The sequence below is a fragment of the Alosa sapidissima genome, chromosome 9, assembly GCF_018492685.1.
Source record: "Alosa sapidissima isolate fAloSap1 chromosome 9, fAloSap1.pri, whole genome shotgun sequence".
Taxonomy (NCBI): domain Eukaryota; kingdom Metazoa; phylum Chordata; class Actinopteri; order Clupeiformes; family Clupeidae; genus Alosa; species Alosa sapidissima.
The window spans coordinates 24,832,027-24,854,597 of record NC_055965.1 but is presented as its reverse complement, the minus strand read 5'-3'; the positions used below and the strand labels follow the sequence as shown (position 1 = coordinate 24,854,597).

The 22,571-nt window shown below is 39.9% G+C and overlaps 2 protein-coding genes across 2 annotated transcripts in view; one reads left to right on the top strand and one right to left on the bottom strand.

Annotated features, from left to right (window-relative positions):
* Positions 1 to 2: 2 nt before the first annotated feature.
* Positions 3 to 1,726, bottom strand: LOC121718481 (GTPase IMAP family member 7-like). Its single transcript, XM_042103492.1, has 3 exons — positions 1,705 to 1,726; positions 94 to 864; positions 3 to 52 (listed from the first exon to the last, which is right to left on the bottom strand). Exons 1-3 carry the CDS (start codon positions 1,724 to 1,726, stop codon positions 3 to 5), a joined length of 843 nt encoding a protein of 280 aa, XP_041959426.1.
* Positions 1,727 to 4,601: 2,875 nt separating this feature from the next.
* LOC121718480 (GTPase IMAP family member 7-like) overlaps positions 4,602 to 22,571 on the top strand; it is a 34,680-nt gene continuing 16,710 nt past the window's right edge. The window contains exons 1-3 of the mRNA XM_042103491.1: positions 4,602 to 4,625; positions 20,073 to 20,118; positions 20,256 to 20,316. Of these exons, the coding sequence (XP_041959425.1) occupies positions 20,298 to 20,316 (19 nt within the window). The 5' untranslated portion in view covers positions 4,602 to 4,625; positions 20,073 to 20,118; positions 20,256 to 20,297. The remainder of the gene's footprint in view (positions 4,626 to 20,072; positions 20,119 to 20,255; positions 20,317 to 22,571) is intronic.

The window sequence follows — 22,571 nt, the reverse complement described above, 5'->3', positions numbered from 1 at the left end:
TCTTATCTTTCTTTGTTTCTTCTTTTCTTTCTGCTGTCTCTATTCTCCATTCCTTGTCAACTTTCCTCTCGGTTTCTTTACTCATCTGCTTACTTAGTTTCTCCTCCTCCTGTCTCTTCCTCTCCTCCTCTTCTCTGAGCTGTTTCTGAGCCTCCTGGTACATCTCATTTGTGTAAAATCTCCACCGATTATTCTTCACCATGACATCCATCTTCTTCCACAGCTCTTTGACTTGAGTCTCGTCACATTTCTGTTCATTACTAAAGGTGTGATATCCACCCCCACACTTCGAGGTGTGTAGGTCTTTTGTTATTATATCTTTCACTGATTTCCCCTTCAGTTTATCAGCATGAGTGAACAGCACCATGGTGAACTCTGCTGCTCCCTCACCAAAGTTCTTCTGGATCCACTTCACTGCATTTCTCTCCTCCTCTGTGAATCTCACATCCAGTCTGATCACCAGCAGAAAAATGTGGGGCCCCGGATCAGATGACTTAACACAGTTCTCTATCTCTCTTTTCAGTTCATCTTCATTCTTCTCTGTGTCAAATAATCCTACAGAATCAACGAGTGTAAAACGACGCCCAGCCATCTCATCACTCTGCTTCTGACATGTTGCAGTCACAGAGTCAGAGGATATTTCTGCTGTAAAGGCCTCTCTCCCCAGGATGGTGTTTCCTGTTGCACTCTTCCCAGCTCCAGTCTTACCAAGCAGCACAATCCTGAGCTCAGACATGGTTCCATCCTGGTTTTTGTCTTGCTGTGCTTCACTCATCTTCTGTCTTCTCCTGCAGTTCCCCCACCATTGGCAGATGAAGACTTTGGTGAGTGCGTTGAGGACAGTCTTCAGGCAAGCTGAGTCATCTGAAAGAATGTCAACACAAAACAAAATGGCATAACTATGAAACAGATTTGAACTTAACAGTGCCAAAAGTGGACTACTAGTGTCAAATTGCTACTAGGGCCGTCACCATTTACATACTGTATTAATCACGATGAGATTAAGGAATCAATTCATTTTTTGTATAACATTAATCGCATACTTGTGGTGTTACCAATGATTATCTTTGGCTGCTACTATTTTGCCACTTTGATGCACCCTTTCAAGCTGCCAGAGACTTGTTCGTTCTTCTCCAGTTTTGAGGTCAACAAATAGATGGCTTACAATAAATAATCGAATATATAAGTAAGTAAGTATAAGTATATATACTCTTTTGATCCTGTGGGGGAAATTTGGTCTCTGCATTTATCCCAATCCGTGACTTAGTGAAACACACTCTGCACACAGTGAGGTAAAGCACACACTAATCCCGGCGCAGTAAACTGCCTGCTACAACAGCGCCACTCGGGGAGCAGTGAGGGGTTAGGTGCCTTGCTCAAGGGCACTTCAGTCGTTCCTACTGGTCAGGTTCGAACCGACAACCCTCCGGTTACAAGTCCGGTAACCAGTAGGCCATGGCTGCCCCCATAAGTTAAGTTCATAAAGGAGGATAACTTTCTCTACATTCATTTGGTTCCCAATCAAGAAGATACACTGGTAAGAATTACTTTACATTATTAATATGGACTTTAAAACAGTTCTGAAATACAGCGATAAATTCAGCGATTTATCATAATAAAATTCAGCGATTTATCGTGATGAATCGTGATTGACAGCTCTAATTGGTACACAAAGTAGGTAATAGACCTCTGAAGTTTGCTTACAAAAAGGACTCAAAGCTGCCATCTTTGCCATCTAGTGTTAATTGAAACTAATTATTATGGCAAGTTGCATTGCAAGTTAGCTCTGGGGTAGGAAAACTCAAAGTTCACTGTCTTAATTTGCTCGCTCGCTTAATTAGTTTGCATGCTTTAAAACCACCTCCATCGTGCCGGTGCCAAAACACTCCACTGCAACAAGCCTTAATGACTTCCGTCCAGTCCAGTGCTCGAATTACGTGGGAGCCAGAGGGAGCCGAGCTCCCTTAGAGTAAGGACTGGCTCCCATGAAAACAAGTCAAAAATCTGAGGGTGTCTCTCATATCTGAAGGTGTCTGGCATTGTAATTTAATCTTAAACAACGCTCATTATCCATCCCTGTGCGATCTCTTACCAGGGACGTCGTTAGGCCTATTTTGATTGATCCTTGTTTTCCGACCTTAACCCTTATAAGATGTTCGGGTCTGTGGGACCCGTTTTCAGTTTTTAGCTTAATAAAAATGATACAAATAATTATTTTTTTAAACTAAGATTCATTGGCCTTGGCTCATTTTCTGTGAGGAACATAAATCAGAAAACATTTTCAATGAACCCCCCCTGCATACCCCCCCCTTCACATTTCTATTACACACAGGATGTTCGGGTCCACTGGACCCGGATCTAGTTAAAGTGTGGAAATCATAGGTCCTGTATGTGTGTGTGTGTGTCAGAGGGTTTTGATGGTGATGCAGAGCAAATAATTTCAGAAAGTGAGGATAGCATTTCTGAAAAATTAGAGTCCGACACTGAGTTTGAAGAGGAGGATAAGCATCAGCCAGCGCTGAAACGTAAAAGAGCCTCAGGACTAGCCCTTCAGCAGCCAGGACAAGCCTGCGAGCAGCCAGCCCCAGGACCATCCCGTGATCAGCCAGGACCAGCCCGCAAGCAGCCAGCCCCAGGACCAGACCATGAGCAGCCAGCCATAGGACCAGCCTGTCAGCCAGCTCCAAAACGCAAGCGAACCTCAGGACCAGCCCGCCAGCAGCCAGCCCCAGGACCAGCCGATGAGCAGCAAGCCGCAGGACCAGCCATTGAGCAGCCAGACATTGGACTAGACTGTCAGCAGCTTGCAAATGACAACATATGGATGTCAAAAAATTGAAATGAACCCCAATTGTAAAAAAATTGTAAAAAATGAACCCCCCTGCATAGCTGCCAATGTGATTCGGATGCTACCAGGACCTACATGCTCGATGTCTTGTGCATGTCACTCATGCACAAGACATCAATTCTTCTTTTTACCTTTTCATGCCATCCCCTATCAAAAAATACATATGCAATACACACACAGTGAGACTCTGCCCCTCATATGTAGTATAGTCTGGTATAAAATTGCCGTGTTCAATGGCTTCAGTGTGTTGTTCAGACAGATGTTATTGAGTAAGTTCAATTTCTAATGAAATTCAAATAAATAAAACTTGCTTCATTTGTACAATTGTTGATTATTTTCCAGTTATGCCTGTTTTATGATGCATTTCCTTATTTTGTTATATTTTAATACAAAAATAAACAAAAACGAGTGGCACTTCTATTCATAATTGTGATTTAACAAAGGTAAGGGCAACACATTTAACATATGTGTTGTTTATATTACTTGCAATTGGAATTAAGTAACCATCTAGTGAGTATTTAAAAAAAAAAGTTTGATTATGTTGAATTAAAAGGCCTAAAATGCAATATAGTAATAATTTGCGTCCAAATTCACATCCATTATTCTCTGTTGAATTGCTCACGGAATAGGCTACAGTATCTCACATATATCACACAGATGTCACATGAAAGAGCGGAACTGGAGCTTTCCAATGATATTAGTGGCTGGTGCTGTGATAAACGGTTTGCGACAAAATTAACGTTGGACACATGACATTTCAGCATATTTCCATTCTGCACAATGCGCTTCCACCATCTCCACCCATTACTCTCGATGGTAGATCTCACATAGGCTACGCGTCACTCAATACAGGGCAAACCATAAGAATAAACAGCAGACCTTACCGGACACGACAATATGAAGCATTCTTCTGTACAGTAAGTCGTTCCCGAGTTTTGAAATTGCAGCAAATTTCTGCAACTTTGAGCTGCAATTCTAATGTTATAGCCCAAAATAAGGAACTTGGTTTCCATATCAAAGAATCAAAAGTTGATCATGACATGCAATATACTTTCCCAGATATGGTTAGCCTATACTGTCTTGAAAACTATATAGCCTACCATGACTCATTTCCGAACTTAAATGAAAATCTAAGTAGGAAAAAATAAGCCATAAAGTATTTTAAGGCAGAATACAAATTGAGTTCCTATTTTAGAGATGGGTTTCATAGACCTATAAGTCAATTCAACACGTGAACTGCATTGTTTATTGATTAGCAAAGACTGTAACCGATTGGCCGAAGTAAAGTTAATAAAAAGGGGTGGTTTAGGATTTTGGACATAGGACCTCATTTCCAAGTAAGCAAGTGTGATATTTATCAGTGGAGACCGTTTTCAACACGTTTCATCCAGTCCTTCTAATTGCAGTTTGCAGGTGCTAGGCTAGCGCAAGTCAACGGTATGTGCTAGCCTGCCACTAAAAACAGTCTTACCCACTCCAAAGTTCACCGACATCGACAGGAGTAACCAGCACTTACTTTCACTCTTAATTTGCTGTGCAAACAGTCAGATCAGACTCCAAAGGCGAATCCATAATGCGCACAAGCTGCGTTTTGACGGGTGCAATGTGAGGCTACTGTGCAAGACGGCGGGCCAGTCTTTCCAGACTTTCTGCCAACTCTCTTTCAAAAGACAGTAAGCTATTTAACTGCCGTGGGTGCATTGAGGACCTTATAGGTGTCTTCACAGAGAGAACAAACAAACACTCAACCATGCATGTAGCCTAATGAGTGTCCAAGGTAAGCTATTAATGTTTCAGATTTTCTGCCAACTCTCTTTCAAAAGACAGTAAGCTATTTAACTGCCGTGGGTGCATTGAGGACCTAATAGGTGTCTTCACAGAGAGAACAAACACTTAACCATGCATGTAGCCTAATGAGTGTCCAAGGTAAGCTATTAATGTTTTGCTCGTTATGATAAGCTATTATGGTTGTTTTTTGTTGACACTACAGCAGGTTAGAATGTCAAGAACAGACAAGCATAGCCGTGAAAAATGAAAATATTTCAGGTGTGCCAGACCGACGATTGGATGTCACAGGCACACCCAATTCACTTTTAGTTGCAAACAGAAAATGTCTAGCTAGCATCATGTCATTACATGCTTCCATTTCCAAAGCAATGGAGGCTGTTTATACCAACTTGATATTATGCATATCATTGTTAATATTGTGCTATAAATGTGGCACAAACATTGCTAGAGTTTGTGGATTAGCCACAGTCTATATGTGAATGGAGCTGGCAAAAGATTGTTATGTAGACTCAATGTGAGCTGCCTGATACCTGCCTCAAGTTTCTTGAGAACTTTAATCATCCAATCGGAAGACATGGAACCGGTTATGTGGTTGCCCTGCAAGAAGTTGCACCATGTGCAACGTTAACAATGTTTGCTCACATACAGTACACAATACACTCCTTCATACCAACCTCAAGTTTCTTGAGAACTCTTGAGATCAGTTCTCAAGAAACTGGGGTCGGTTTCCCGATAACGCTCACTCTTAGCGCGCTAAGAAGACTCAAAAGATATATCTTTCCAAAGTTGTTTATGTTCCTAAGTGTGTTCCCCGAAGTGTCCCTTCCCAGTGGGCATTTGATGTCAATTCAACATCAATATGACATCAAACATTGACGTCAAAATTATGTCAAAAAACAGGTCTAGAATGAAAGTTGTATTGACGTCAATGTACTGATGTCAATTTGATGTCAATATTTTGACCTCCGCGATGTCGTTTTGATGTTATTTTGATGTCATACTTTGTAGCCATTTGATGTCAATTCAACATTTATTTGACGTCAAGATGTCATGATGTTGATGTCGTTTTGACGCTATTCTGATATCATTCAATGTCAAGCTTCGATGTCAATTCAACATTTATTCTACATCAAGATGTCATTTCCATGTCAAGCTTTGTTGGCATTTGATGTCAATTCTACATCTATTTGATGTCAAGATGTTGATGTCGTTTTGATATCATTCAATATCAAGCTTCAATGTCAAATAAACATAAATGCGACAAACATTGATGTCAAAATTACATCAGAATTTATTGACATATATTTTGATTATTTGTGCAGAATACAAGTACAAAGACAACAAAATGCAGTTTGTGTCTAACTAGAAGATCAAAAAAGCAGAAAAGTGATATACAAAGGGTGGTGCATAGACAGGACAAGTTGGTTTATAGAAGGTGGTTTAGAGTAATATAAATTAAATGTGCAGTGTATTAGTAGTTATCCTATAAGGGCAGAATAAATATGGCTAAATATGAACAATGTATGACAACATGTACAATGTAGTAACAAGTAATGGAATGTTGGAGAACATTGAGAGATCCAGTTGAATGGAGAGAGACAGAGAAAAGGTTTCTTTTAACAGGGTTCCTACACATTTTCTATTTCAAAATCCCATACTTTTCCCATCCTTTAATTTACAAACTTCTTGGTAGATTTTTCTGACCATTCTCGACAATGCTACTCCAAAACCAAACGTTTGTCTCAGCATCCAGGAATCGTTGAGCACCTACATTTGTGCTTTAACATTGATGGTGTGCCACTTTTTAAATCCTCCAACTTCCAAATGTGTCCCATACTCTGCAACTTTCACAACTTTGCTCCTTTCATTGTGGCCATCTACTGTGGAGTTGCTAAACCAAATTCAGTGGAAGAGTACTTAAGTGACTTTCTCTAGGAGTTGCAGCAGTTACAGCAAGATGACATTGTTCATGGAGGCAAAGCACTTCAACTGTCTGTGAAAGCATTCATATGTGATGCTCCTGCCAGGGCATTCTTTAATGCAATCTTGTTACCATTCTTGTGAGTGATGCACTATCAGAGGCACCTATGACGGAAGGTTTGTTCTTGGGGCCAAAGAGCCAGGTGCGGTTCCAAGGACTGAAGACTATTTTGTTTAGGCCAGCTCTGCTGCCACTCTGCCTTCACCGCACTGCTGCCACCTGTGGACAAGGAGGAGTGAGAGTTATACAACAAAATTAGTTATTAGTTGTTAGGGGCAGCACTAGTATAAAACCTCTAAAATCTCTAAAAACAATCACAAATAGGGCAGTTCATCACAGTTCAACAATTGTGGTTTGGAACTAGGCCTACTGCAACTGGATTGATAAAAAGTAATGTAGTTGCAAACATCTCACCTGGCTACTTGTATTTGGGAAGAGCAAAAGCTATCAGCCATCAGCATGATCATGTTATTTGGTTGTTGTTGTAGAACAAGGAAAGGAATATCCAGTGTTTCCTCTACATTTATTTAAGCATGGCGGTCCGCCACGGTTTAAATCCTATCCCTCTCAAGTCACATTAAATGGGATAGGATTCAGGAACTAATTAATTTAAACCTCACTGACCAGAAAATGTAATGTCTCTGTTTCATAGCAGAGTTATTGCTAATCACACCATTTAACATGACGTTGAGCAACTAGAATTGTTTTTAATATCCCGGGAGTGACGCCCCCAAGTTTTTTTTTTTTCCGGGGGGCGGATGGGTAGGTGGGTGGACTAGGGGGTGGCTCAAGGACTAGAGTGCCTTAGCCTGGGTTTTCCCATGCTGCCTTACGCACCCGTTTTTATTCACCCATGCTGCCTTACGCACGCGATTTTATTCACGCTGCTAGGCAGCCTGGATTCTATGGACTTCGTTTTCACCTCAACGAAGGAACCAATCACAGAACAGAGGGAGGGCAGCAAGACGATGACGTCACGCCGAAGCCGTTATGAGCTATGTACAGACGCATGTGATAGACATTCGTAGCGCCCAATAAATGGCTCTGGGCATTCGTAAACCATGTTTCAAATACATGAATGTCTAATTCCCAGACCCTATCTCAATGAGGTCTGACGTTAGCCAGGCTAAGAGCGCCTATTCATGGAAGAGGCATGCGTGTTGGAAGTGGTTTTCAGCTAAAGAGACACTGAAAACATGTTTTAATCTGTATACCATTAACATTGCATAACAAATAACAAAGTAAAACATTCATTTGTAGAGTACCAAAGACAGACGTATGTGATGGTACAAACCAATATCTGTAATGCAGTGGGTAAATTAACGTTACGTTAGCAGTAGTTGTAACGTTTTATGCAAAAAATATATGGTTTATGTAACAAACCCTTCAAATTTATTTTGTTTATTGTATAGTTTTTGATGGGGAATTCAGAGGAACCCATGTAAAAAAAAAAAAAAACGAAAAACTGATGCATTTAGTCCAAATTGACTGTGCTAAAAAAGTAAAGTGAATGGGTGTCCAACTCTTGAAATAGCATGCATCTCCTTCCATGCAATCCCCGCCCCACCCCCACCTTTTTCCCACGCTTAACGGTAGTGTTATATGTAGATAAATTACAATACTTACAGTATTTGAAGTAGCTGCACAACCATGCTAAATAGTATAGTTTTGGCACACGATACACAAAGACACTTCTGCCATCATACCGTAATGTAAACTATACTCGTAAACATGCTAATTACCAACCATTTCGTTCGAAAATTCTAAAACAACAATGTTTTATTATGTCTTTACCTGGTGAGTGAACTCTCTTGCGAGCTTGGACGTGGCACACATTTGGAATATTCCAGAATGCACTCAGTGTTCTTAGGGCAGCAGTCCTCACAACACACCACCTGCAAACAGAGGGAACAGAGGGAGACTAAGATTAATACGTTGCAAAACACACAGAACATGAAAAGACCATCACTGAAGCACTACTACACTCACATGCATCTTACCACATGCCTCAGAGCAAGTCAGGTACATCAAACAAGGGGCAAATAAGGGCTATGAAATGAAGAACATGTAGCCTAACACTAACGTTACCCTTCACAAACTAAAGATCCCTTTACTTGTATGATATTGAGGTGCCACCCACCCATCACACTTGCCCCATTCACATCCATTAAATGACAGGTCTGTTAATGAACATGGCTATATTAAACTGCAGTTCCTTAAATCAGTGGGTAGATAACTGATATATATATATATATATATATAACTTAATTCATACTGGACCTCTTTGCAGTTATAGCAACACTACATGTATATTATGTATCAACACTAGCACTACATGTATTAAGTTTAAATAATGTGACCTACCTATGTCCCATTGAAGTTCGCAAGGTAGAGCTAACGTTAACCGTTATTAATTCTAACGTTAACAACTTTCATCTGTGTCTGCTAGCCTGCATGGTAACAGCCACTTTAAATGTAGCTAACGTTACTTGTATAGCTAACTTACTTGCGCCTGATATTTCATTCTAAAACTAACAAACAGACAAACAGGCAAACAAACAGATATTATACATAATAGTGAAGTTAGTCTGCTACTGGAAAAGTTAACATTAACAGCTAACATCGCTAGCGTTAGCTCACTAGCTAATTCTAAACATGACTAACGGCTTTGATTAACATTCCATTATGAAAACAATATATTTCGAATAAATTCACGTTTTCAATTGGCATACAAAAGTACTGTAATTCTTACCTGGGATATGATGACGGCAGAGTTTGTACAGCTTAGCAGCTACTGTACACATTCAGTCAGAGGCATGACAGAAAAGTGACGGTTGAAGTCACTGGTGACTGCAGTTGAAAAGGAGCAAACTCCGCAAAGATTCTAGAGTGCTACGCGAATTTGAATTTGATCAGGGGTGGGGGATGGGAATTGCTGTGTGTGCGCATGCGCTTATTAAGTGGTGATAAGCATCCGTTAAAAACAATCGTGAAAATGATTACTGTTGGCATTTTAGTCTGTTATATTACCAGACTGATTGGTAGAAGTGTCAAAACAATAGTAACATTAGCCTAGTGGGCTATTATCACTACTATTATGATTATTAACATTATTGGTTCTCATATGGTGGTCAATTCAATGACGTCAATTCCATATCATTTTGACGCCCTTTTTCTTGATATCAAATCAACGTTGATTTAACATCAATCATATTGACCCAAGTTTTATAGACCAGTGACTACATGTTAGATTGATCCCTTGTTGGACCTCTTTACAACCACAAGCAAGCCATAGCTTGTAATGCTAAAATAGTATGAAACTAGATGTACCGCATAGCGGTACAAAATATGACCGCCGCTCAGTCCTGTACAGCCGTTCCGCGAAAATGAATCACACTTCAATTTGTCTCCATATTTTACTCCATCCCCCACTCTTGAAACTTTTGTGTATGCTTGTTTGGCATGCCTGAGTGTGTGTGTGCGGCTGCACAGAAAGTAGCCTACTGGTGCTGAAAAGGTGAATAGATTGTAGAATAGCCAAAGAAGATGTAGCATTGTTATAAAACCTTTAAAATATCTAAACAATCACAAGTAGGGCAGTTCATCACAGTTCATCCATTGCAACTGGATTGATGAAAGGTCACTTACACCTGTAGGCATTGTATTTGGGAAAAGCAAAAGGTATCAGCATAATGTTATTTATTTATTTATTTATTTATTTATTTATTTATTTTTATGTATTTATAAACAAAAACATCTCTGTCAGTTCCATGCCGTTTTCAACAGCTATCAAAAACAAAGGTCATTTTTGGATGGATGGATTTTTTGTGAATGTTTCTTCTTCTACATAAGATTTTAGTCATCTTTAGTTCATGTAATACTTTATTGTCAATGCACAAATTAAGTAACAGTAGTCTGAAACGTTATTGTTAATGCACAAATTAAGTAACAGTAGCCTAGTCTGAAACGAAATGCTGTTTTACATCTAACCAGTGGTGCAAATAACTGACATGTCCAAATGGGCCTTGATGAAATGCGTCGCTAGACTGTTCATACACATTTTAACGGGGCAAAGTTGAAGAGCTTTTGTCCGTTATTGTTCGTGCAAATATAGGCTGATTCATGTTCCCTTGCATTGTGTAACTGAGGTCCATGGCTAGTCTGGCTTTCATCAGACCAAGCTCAATCTTTTAAGAAATCAAAAAATAAATAGCGGGCAGATCAGGCTGGGTTCACCTAGTTCAGCCTAGTCCATAGGCACCCGATATTGTTTAATTTTCCGATTGAGATATACACGCTCTGGCTATTCTAAATGCAAAAATGCATCAGGGAGTTATGACAAAACGGTAACTAACAAACTAGATCCTAATAGAAAGCTGTTAGCTTCCCTAAGCTACAGGTAGGATTATAAGGTAGGCCTATTTACAACATAAATTGTCAATAGGCTATGCTGGCAACACAAATAAAATCTCCTTTGGAAACCAATGGTTTACGCCTTACAGTATCAAGCAGACTTAAACTGTCATATCGTGGCGAAAAGTTGTAATAACATTCACGCAGCTCCATGAGTCAAGGAAAGCGCGAATGAAGTAGCCACTTCTAAATGGGACCCACTACACCGTAGCTTAAGGTGTGTTGCTAAAGCAGCCATAATGAAATGAAGGTGTCATTGTTTGGATACTTCACACACACGTGCTTTTTAATTTCACAGACTACAACTACCAAGCTGTAATCAAAGCACATCGATTCCCCTCTCACACACATGGCACGCACTTAAAACAAAATAAACAGGCGTCTCAGTCTCACGCATGTATAGGCAAAACTGTATCAGACCGGTGTAACGTTGGTAAATCTTCCATTGGACAGAATGATTTTGTAGCACGTGCAATAAATGACAGTCGAAAGATACAAACAGTGCTGCTATCAATTTGCTTGGTATAACCGCATTTATAGTTTTCTACAAATGCAATCAATCAAATGCCTCCATCACTAAACCAACGCTAACGGTAACATTACCTAGGTCCTTATTGATATTACAAGATTAACGTACCTGCAGTAAAAACCAAGCATGTCCGATAAACATCCTCAGATTTATTTCGGCTTCAAGAAGAAATGGGAATTACACTTCATGTGAACATCGTCCTCTCCTTATTAGATGTTCGCTGCGGTAAATTACAGTCCTTGTAGGAAGCGTCCATTGTTTTTTCCAACCCACTTTTAACTTCCAACAAAATTACGTCTCACTGCAACGATGCGCCATCTAGTGGACAAACGACTACTTATCGCCAATACTGAAAATGCAGCCATGATGATGATGATGAATATTTATTTTGGCTTTCTTTTAATCCTACTGAATTTGTAATTATGTATCGGCCGTTCTAATACCGATAGTATGTGGGTGCCTGTGTGTGTGCATGTGTATATGTGTGCACCGCCATTTACAGGCCAATGAGTGTACAGTCACTAAATGTACACATAACCTAATTTTTTTAGACCCCCCCATGGATGAAATTCTACGAAACTTGGCATACCCCCAGAGAATGGCAGGTCAATCATACACATAAAATTTGGTGCAGTTCTGAACATCTTAACTGAAGATAGGGGCGATTAAAGCAGAATAATATTGCATTTTCATTTTTTACCGGGGGGTGGGGGTGCAAATCACAAATGAAAATGTAAAAGTCTAGTGGGGCTACGTACCCACCAAATTTCATGTACCCCGGTGGTTAATGTTTTCAATAAAAAGCAACCTATCTACAATGAACAGAGAGAGAGAGTTAGATACAGTATGGTGGGGAAGCAACGTAAAAAAGGGCACCAAGCTTCTCGTCAGAGGAACTTGAAGTGTTGCTGGACGAGGTGAGCTTGCACAAGGTGACACTGTTTTCCAGCTTTCGGAATAACTTGTGCAACAGCAACAAAAAAGAGCTATGGAGCGACATGGACTACACAGCTCCGCGGCCGGCGCCGTTTTTGATTCAATACAAGGACACATTGGATCGCTGCCATAGGCCTAGTTGGTCGCTTACTGGACACCACCATGCTTACCCATTTATAGATCTTAGCCATTTAGAAGCAAATTCTTTGCCAGCTTTTAATTATCAAAAGTGATTGCCAATAGAGTCCCGAAGCCATGACGTAGCGTTGCCAAGGCAGCAATTTCCCTGGATCTAAACAAATCAATCTACCATTAGAAATCACCATAGCGGTGGCTTTCTTAATATATTTCAATCATTTTACAACGTTTCTAAGACGTTAGTATATTTTTTTTTACACTGTAGGAATCACATACTACAACATATATTCATACCAACACGATCAAATTCGTGACTACAGAGTTTTATTTTAGCATGGGTTTCCTCAGTAAAAGAGACCTGCATGTAACTTCACAGCATGCGGTTAAAATCCTTAAATTCACGGAAGTGTTTTGGCTTTATTTTTTTGGCAAAAAACCATCACTCTTAACAGCCACCAGTCTTTGAGAAGACGTGAAATATCCACTGGAATTTTGTTTCTTTCTATTACACCTGCCAGGGAACCCGTGTTATGTGGCTAAGCTGCTGCCTAGCAGGTAAAACACGTTTAAATGGATATATTTATTTTTATTAGCTAGAAATGATGCCACATGTCTACATTCAAGGCTATTTATGCCACTTCGAAAGTTTGTTTAGATCCAGTGATTCTGCCGCCATGGAAACGCTACGTCACTCTTCGGGACTCTATTTGAACGCTTTAATGACATTATGAAATAGCCTAGGCTAATTACCACCATATTAGTTCTGATACCAAAAAAAATGAACATTCTAAGTTCCGCAACAATTGAAGGTTTTACAATTCTATGTTGAATTCAATGAACCCAGATATTCTTTAGAACGTTCATTTCCCAACATTCCGGTACTCCTAAGGGTTACCTTTATATGGCTCTGGGGTTAACAAGAAAAACAAAAACAATGCTTGAACGTTCTATTTTGTTCACAATCTACTTCCGCTTCATTAAGATAACTTATCACCCAGAGAGAAGAAATACTCTTTTCTGATTGGCTGGCGGGGTGGCTTTTAATTCTGAATAACGGGACACCTATGAAGTAGATCTGGTAAAAAAAGTTTAATCGCCGTTCCATATCAATGCTTATGAATTGTAACTATAACAACGATAGTAGGACGACGGTTGAGCCTGGAGGCAGGCTTCACAACAATGGAATCAACTGTAAACAAGCTAACTGTCCATGCTATCGCTGTTATAGGGCCAATGGAAGCTGTACAACAAGCTGAACTTGAGCTTCTTTTTAAACGGAGCCGCGTGTTTCCTTTGCTTTACAGTGGCAACCGGGTGATAAGCGGGATAACGGCCTTCGAGGTGTGTCCAGTTATACGGAATTAATGGACTCGGGCGGAGGCAACTCCCCTAGGGTAGTTTTTTGCCCCTCGCCCTTGTCCATTAATTCCGTATAACAGGACACCTTGGCAGCCGTTATCCCTTACATATGGACTGTTAAAATGGAAGCCTTGTGGGAACAACTATGATGCTGATAATGGAAGTCTCTTGAAATGGTCAATTCATAGGCTACTTTGCAGTATGAATAGGCAACAGCAAAGTTGATCAGACTATACCTACTTAGGCATAACCCTCATTACAACAGGGCACTTTGGCTTGGCTATGAAGGAACTTAAAGACAAGGCAAAAACACCATTACATGCCATCAAAAGATCGATTAGATTAGAGCTATCAATTAGAATTTGGATTAAGATATTTAAAACTGTAATTGAGCCATTGCACTATATGGCTGTGAGGTGTGGGATTTGGAGTATGAGTTCTCAAACTGGGATAAACATCCAACCGAAGTCCTGCATGCAGAGTTCTGCAAAGGTGTCCTCCGGATGCCGAGGAAGATGTCGAACATGCATGCAGGGCAGAATTAGGCCAATACCCCCTAATTATTAACATTCAACAAAGAGCCGTTAAGTTCTGGCAATGCATTAAAATGAGCATTCTCGACTCACTCCACCAGCTGGCTCTGAAAAGCCAAGAGCAAAACCGGGGAAGGAGCCCACTTAGCCAACTGGAGACTCAGTGACCTCACACCATCCCACATCACTGAGGCCCAGTACAATGTTACAGTAGCAAGACAAATTTGACCCAACCAAATTACAAACACTAAGAAAGGAAAATGACATCTATCGGAGAGAAGTCACCAAAACACAATTTAAATTACAATGTTATTTTGCCCTAAAACATGACTACAAAATGGCTACTTACCTGAGTACACTTTTAGACCCAAATCTCAGGAAAACTATGGCAATGTACAGACTCAATGTACAGACTCAGTCTCTCTATTGAAAATTGCAGATACAGGCAAACCTGGCTGCCCAGAGAGGAGAGGCTGTGCTCGCACTGCAGCCTGGGCACTGTGGAGACAGAGCTCCACTTCTTGACAGATTGCCCGAAATATAAGGAAATACGAACATTGGCATTCAATAAATTAAATTCAATCCTCCCTGAGTTTCGAACCTGGACAAATGAGACAAAATTGCCTTACATCCTCGGAGATAACGAGGAAGTGGCCATTCTGGCTGCAAAATTTGCTGGACGAGGTGAGCTTGCACAAGGTGACACTGTTTTCCAGCTTTCGGAATAACTTGTGCAACAGCAACAAAAAAGAGCTACTGTATGGAGCGACATGGACTACACGGCTCCGCGGCCGGCACCGTTTTTGATTCAATACACGTTGGATCACTGCCATATGCCTAGTTGGTCGCTTACTGGACACCACCATGCTTACCCATTGATAGATATTAGCCATTTAGAGGCAAATTCTTTACCAGCTTTTAATTATCAAAAGTGATTGCCAATTTGAACGCTTTAATGACATTACGAAATAGCCTAGGCTAATTACCACCATAATAGTTCTGATACCAAATAAAGTAGCCTAAACTACATAAATAGGCCTGCCCTGCACCCATTGCAAACATATTTTATTATTATTCTTAAAATGTCCATAACATAAAATCATCGTTGAGCCACAACATCATCAACATACTGTACCATAGTTTGACTTGTACTGCGCTGCGCTGATTTCTAAAGACTGCTGCACAGTGGCGGCGACTAGCGTCTTGAGAGCTCAAACAACGCTAAGAGGGAGCTTACGAATGGTCCAGACCAACCTTACGAAAGTGTGACTTACACAAGATATACTTAGCGTACAAACGTGTCGGGAATCGTGCCATAATCTTAAGAGAGAGGTTAAGGAAAAGGTTAAGAACTACTTAGCGATAAGAACGTTTTGGGGAACCGGCCCCTGTTTTGTCACGTGGAATACACAAATAATGTATAAGAAACAAAATAACAAACCATATAGGCTACAGCTGCCCCTTCCTGTTTTGTGTTGGAGAGGGGTCACTATTGGTTTTTATATTGTTCACGTCACTATTTGCATGAGCAACGACTACAAGACTTGCAATAACTAGATGTACCGCAGAGCGGTACAAAATATGACCGCCGCCCAGTCCAGCACATGTTTTCCACAAAAATAAGTCACGCTGAAAGGCATATATGATTCTTAACTGTCTCACTGTATTGCATTATGCACACTCAATTCTCACTGGTATCTGCTAGACAACAACTACCAAAACATGATTAGTTCAAGATTTCACATGTAATATACATTTTATACAACCCCACCCCCATCTTGCCTGTTCATAATTCTGAGAAATTCTTGAATTGTGTGCATGTGTGCGTGTACATGTTTATGTTTATGTGTGTGGGTGTGTGGGTGTGTGTGTGTGTGCGTGCTTGTGTGTTTGCCTGCGTATGTGTGTTTGTGCATGTGCATGCATGCGTACATATGTCTACTGTGTGAGTATGTGTCATACGTATGATTACTGTGAATGTATGTGTGTGCGTGTGTATCTGTTTATGCACATGTGTGCACATGGAATAGGTTTACATGACCCCTGCAGGCAAACATATGCAAAAAATTGGTCATCCTAGGCCCTGCGGTTCTCAAGATATTCACAGAAAACTGTGTCTGCCCTACCCTCCTTTCGGGGGGTCCAGTCCAGCGGGGGGCTACAGATCAAAACGAAAAGCGATGGTTCCATGCTATCCATGTGGGGTTACATGCCCACCAAGTTTCGTGTACCCCGGTCTTACAGTGTCCTGGGAATCCTTGACGGAAATTTGAACTTTGAAATTTGAATTTGATGCGAAAAAGAAAAAAAAAGAAAAAATCTGACTAAACCTAAATGACCGCCGCTTTGCTGCGCGGCGGTCATAATAAGATTGGCACCTTACACTAAACAATCTAGTTGACTGAACGCGCCACGACTCTAGTAGCCTACAACTCCTATGATTTCTGTCAGACTTTGGAAATTTAATCGCCGACTGTGAAATCGCATGAAAATCATACAATGTAAGGCCGGCATACCTTGAGTTAATGGAACGGCTTCAGCCCCAAGTGAAAGTCTACCCTAGTCCAAGCCAGGCAATTTCGGTTAAGCGCCGCCTTCATTAGCAAGGTTGATGGAATACCCCTCTGCTCCTCATTGCCTTGATCGATGGTGATCGAGAGACTTCCCGAATTTCCGTTGGGCCGGTGGCATTTTGGGGCCGGGCAGATTACTCTAAAAAGCGCATGGTATTGATGTTTCCTTGCTGTGCCTTCCGAGTAGCCTGCACTGTCTTACTGCAGTTCCTTTCGTTTTCAGAATGTTCATTATATCCATAACCATAACTCTTTCAGTAATTAGCAACCACCAGAAACTAACAATCATAAGATCTGTGCATGAGCTCTCTCCCTGCGCATGAAAACGATGTGCTTATTGTACATTTGTTTCAGTATTTCCTATCTGCTTTCCTTTGCTACCTCGTTTTTTGGTTCTGGCTGTCTTGGCTTGTTAGTCAATAGTAAAGCTGATTTGTCTCTGTTGCTGGTATTTGTTGATTGTTTAGATGACAAATGTTGGGGGGGACAAACACCACCTTTTGAAAGTTGAGGGAGACACGTATCCCGCCACCCCTTCAACAATAACCCCCCTACCACACACACGCACACAGACACACACACCCTGGCGTTCCAGGCACCGGGCCACTCTATTTTTACAACCCTGGTTCTACATACTTTTTTGTGATATCAATTAAAGATTAAATACTCTCTTCAGAAAACAAACATCTGTATTTGAAACATTGCATGTAAAACAGTAAATTGCCACTGAAATACATCTATACCCCTGTTTCAACAATGTGGAATGTATTGTCAGAATAGCCATATGTGTGTATGTCTAGTTACATTCTCATACTATGAAGGCTTTTTTAGAATGTAATTAATTAGATGTTATTATTTTAGTACTTACCCAGATGTAGTGCTCCTCATCAAATTGTGATTATGAAAATATTCTTGCCTGGTTATGGATTCTCTGTCTTGTTCAATTCCCCCAAACAAATGTTCTAATGTAGGTACACACCTAATGGGTGTTCCGCTCACCCTGTAATCTGATATCACTGTAAGTTTCTCATAACTTTCCTTTGGACTGATGTTAATATCTGACCTGTTAAACCTGTATTAACCTGTATGAAAATAAGGACTTTTTCAACTTACATCCCCTTTGGCACAGAGCTTTCAATGGCAACACAAAGGACTATTTTATAACCTACTCCACCCGTCATTGACAGTGAGTGGAAACTTCAGTCATTTGCATTAACCATGTTCAAAACTCACACCAGACACTACGCTGATGCTTGCGCCCAACATTGAGCGGTTCACCTTTAAAGTCTATAATATTGTTATTTATTGATTTACTCATTTGCCAAAGTTTATTTGAAAGGAAATATTTTTAAAATACATTCATAGCAAAAATTGATGCACAAAATTGATTTTGATTAATTAAGTAATTATGCAATTAATTAGATTGATCTTAGCCCTCTGGCTGTCTAGTTTTGCTAAAAATATTATCCCACAACCCATATGTAACCCATTCAATTTATTTTAGAAACTCCAGCATAGTGCTTTCAGAGTCAACCAAGGAAAGACGGCTGCGGGGACGTTTATAGAAACAGAATGGCATTCAACAATCATGAGTCATGACATAATGTCAGTTTCCTATAAACCGCTCCTCTTTTTAGAAAGGGAGGTGGAGGTGTTTTGGCATTGAAGAGTATGTCATGAAAATGTCACTGATCAGGATAGGCCGAAACCTTTTTTTTTGGTCCTCTGTTAACTTGTTTTTCTACGTTGTGAGTTTCGTCCATAATGGGTAATCAGTCCTAGGGTGCCTAAGAGATATAGGAATAAATATGTTTTTATTCAATTATTATTTGAAATACAATATCTGATAGTACATCATATTTTGGAAGGAAAAGCCTTTAAAGTTAATGACTATGTTATTATCTCGGTGTGATGTGAATATAGTGTGGTTCCCAGAGTCTTTGTGCAGAGTCTGGCCTCTTACGACTGGGAAACATTTCAAACTTTTCATCATCCCAGCAGGCATAGACTTTGCATTAACTTTGTGTTAACCTTGATTAGGCTGGGCCAATGGCTTCCATTACATTGATCAGGGATTCCTAATGTTAGTTCCTACGTTGCCTTACCTTCACAAACTGATAATAAACTGCATCGGCAGTCAGGAAATAATGTATTTAGGCCTACTTTTGCTGTGAATACAATGTTTTACAAATGTTACTACTGCCATTTACCACAACCAATTTTGATTCCAATACTAGCATCATGCCCTTTCATTACTGATTGGCCCGGCAGATTACAGATTACATTATGTTCTTACATAATTGCTAACTTTTAAAATGATATCAGATTAGTAAGCAGAATATGCCTTTGGAACATTAGATGAATGGTTGCTGATAATGGGTAATGTAGATATTGCATTAAAGATCAGCCATTTCTTTCTACAACAAACCGCTTACAATTGTGTGGGCACATACAGTAATGTAATTTGAAAATTACTGCCCTGATTAAAAAAACAAAAACAAAAAAATGTTTTTTTTTTTTGGTAAATTGGTAATTTCTAGGTGACCCCAAACTCTTGCCAGTATTGTATACATATAGAGCTCTGTAACAAACAAAAAAAACATAGACCACTTTTTGTGGTCATTCTATGGTTGCTGAATGACATTTAAATGAGTTGACGGCCATATTCAAAATTAAGAGACGAATGCAAATTTGAATATGACTGTCAACTCATTCGAATGTCTCTCGGCAACCATAGGATGACATCAGAAAAATGTGCAGTGGTCTCCTTTTTCCAGAGCTTATTTAAAACAAATGTAAGTCTGATATTTTGTTTTGATGGTTCTTTATTCATTATTTGAGTGTACAGGTTAAACGGGTAGACTAAGTGCAAAGGAGAGGGAAAGGGATAGTGTCAGCAGCTCGCCACTCTATTGGATTAAACAAGACACGCCTGTGAGGCAAATCACTAACCATACAAATGTAATTATTACAGAAAGAACAGTGCGGTCATAAGTGCCATTTGGTGAGGACACACTCCTGTAAGTAGGGTAAAATTAAATGTCTAAATTATTATCATTAAAATAAATAATCTTAATGATTATATGGATAAATTAAATATCATATAGCACAACCTGTTTCATACAGAATGTTTACAGATGGTTAACTTCTTTTCCAGAAAATAACAAAGCTGCATGAGGGACTATTGATCTGAAATACAATGGCATTACAACATTCAGGTTGGTGCATAACTAAACAATATCCCAGAGTTATAATAATGTTTATGTTGAGAGTACCATAAAAAATACCATTTGCCAAATTGTAGTATGGCAACCTTCATATCAATGATACTTCAGTGATTCTGATAGATCAGGTTTCATTGTTGAGCTGACACATTTGATTAATTTGGAAGATAAATGTAAAACAATACTTCTGACTCTATATGAAGTACTAACTCCTATCATTTAAAAGCAAAGTTTATCATAATTTATACAACAATTGGGTTCTATGGAATTATTTATTTGTTTCTGATTGGCCGAGAGACGTTCCATGAGTTGGAATATCCCTGGACATTTCAACTCAGACTTTGCACAGCTAATAATAAATCACTCCGCGATACAATGCGAAGATTTGACACAATGTTCTCATCCCAGCTCTCCACTATTTCAAGCAATGGGTTACTCCTTAGCAAACCATAACCAAACAGTGCTTCACCACATCTGTGGATTAAGCCACACAGTCAACTCGATGTAAGTAAGATAAACGAGGATGCTAATTGTTCTTAGCATTGCCAGCATTGTGTATAATATGATTGTCACTTGGAGAAGACTAACGTTAGCATAATTAGCTAACCGCTGCTAACGTGCTAGCATCGTCACGTCAGGCTGTGCACAGTAATATAACATTTATTCACCATGAATTAATAAAGTTGAGTGGTTCTGCAATGTAGACAATGTTTCCGTTTTTTTGCAGTACCATGTCCCTTACATGACATGGCCCATTGTCCTTGTAACATGCATTCAGCAAACCTAGATATGAATGTGATTTCAGCCCGACTTTCAACATTTCTTTCAAGAAGACATGAAACCACCAAGACCCGTAACGAGGGATCTGGAATGTTGGTTACCTAGCAACCAAGATGCTGTCTATTGAAAAGGGAACTATTTTTTGATGCGTAAGAACGATGTCGAAATTAACATTTTTAAACAATAATGGGGTGTTTTCAGATTATTATGACCGCCGCGCAGCGAAGCGGCGGTCATATAGGTTTAGTCAGATTTTTTTTTTTTTTTTCGCATGCCCAAATTTCCGTCAATGATTCCCGGGACACTGAAAGACCGGGGTACACGAAACTTGGTGGGCATGTAACCCCACATGGATAGCATGGAACCATCGTTTTTCGTTTTGATCTGTAGCCCCCCTGCTGGACTGGACCCCCCGAAAAGGAGGGTAGGGCAGACACAGTTTTCTGTGAATATCTCGAAAACCGTAGGGTTTAGGAGGACCATTTTCTTTTTGTATGTTGATCTCAAGGGGCCATGTCAACCCATTCCATAACCACTCATTTCATGTATAGCGCCACCTAGTTAAACACAAAAAAGTAAAAATGAGGTGTTGTAATTGAAGGTATCTGTGACCTAACATAGTCAAAACTGCACACAATTGGAAGTGTAGGATCATTATGACACCCTCTGTATGCACGCCAAGTTTTGTGGAATTCCGTTCATGGGGGGCCACACAATAAATTAATTTATGTTACTACAGTGGGCATCGCTTTCAAATGACCACTTCATTCGCGCATTACGCGGCGTGAAGCTGCGTGAAGCTTTAGTACCACTTTCAGCCACTGTGCGTCGCTCTGCCACTGTACATCGCTCTGCCTGCCGTCCCTTACATAATTGTTGCCGAGAGTAATCCCAGCCTACGAATTCAATAACAAAATAAATCAGGCATAATTAAACATTACCTCGATTTAGGCTACTTGGGTATGGCTTAAGGCTTGACTACACGAAAATCGAAATTTGCTGTCTACATTATTGTCAGTGTTGGGGTTAACGCAACTACGCAAATCAAAACAGTGGTGTGATAATTGAGCCAGTAGAGAAATAACTGTTCAGAATTAATCTGTAGCCTTGGGTAGGCTTCTGCAGAAAACAATGTTGTTGCCGATTTAATACTATCTGGCTACGTTTTTAACAGGCTACGCAATAGAGGCTTAGACAACTATGACCCACGTTTTGGTTTCGTAAATTAATTTGGCCTACTTCTTGACTGCAATGTAGTCAATTGACTGCTTGACATGTCATTTTTATTTTTCTGTACAATAAACAATTACATCTGCTTTATGCCGCAGAATTACATTCATATTTGGCTGACTGCGGACGCGCCACTTCCCTCCCCATATTCCAAGATTAAGATAGTATGAAGTGCTTTTTGTAAAAAAATAGTTAAAACGAATAGCTATTTGCAATTTGACAAAACACTGGTCCTCATT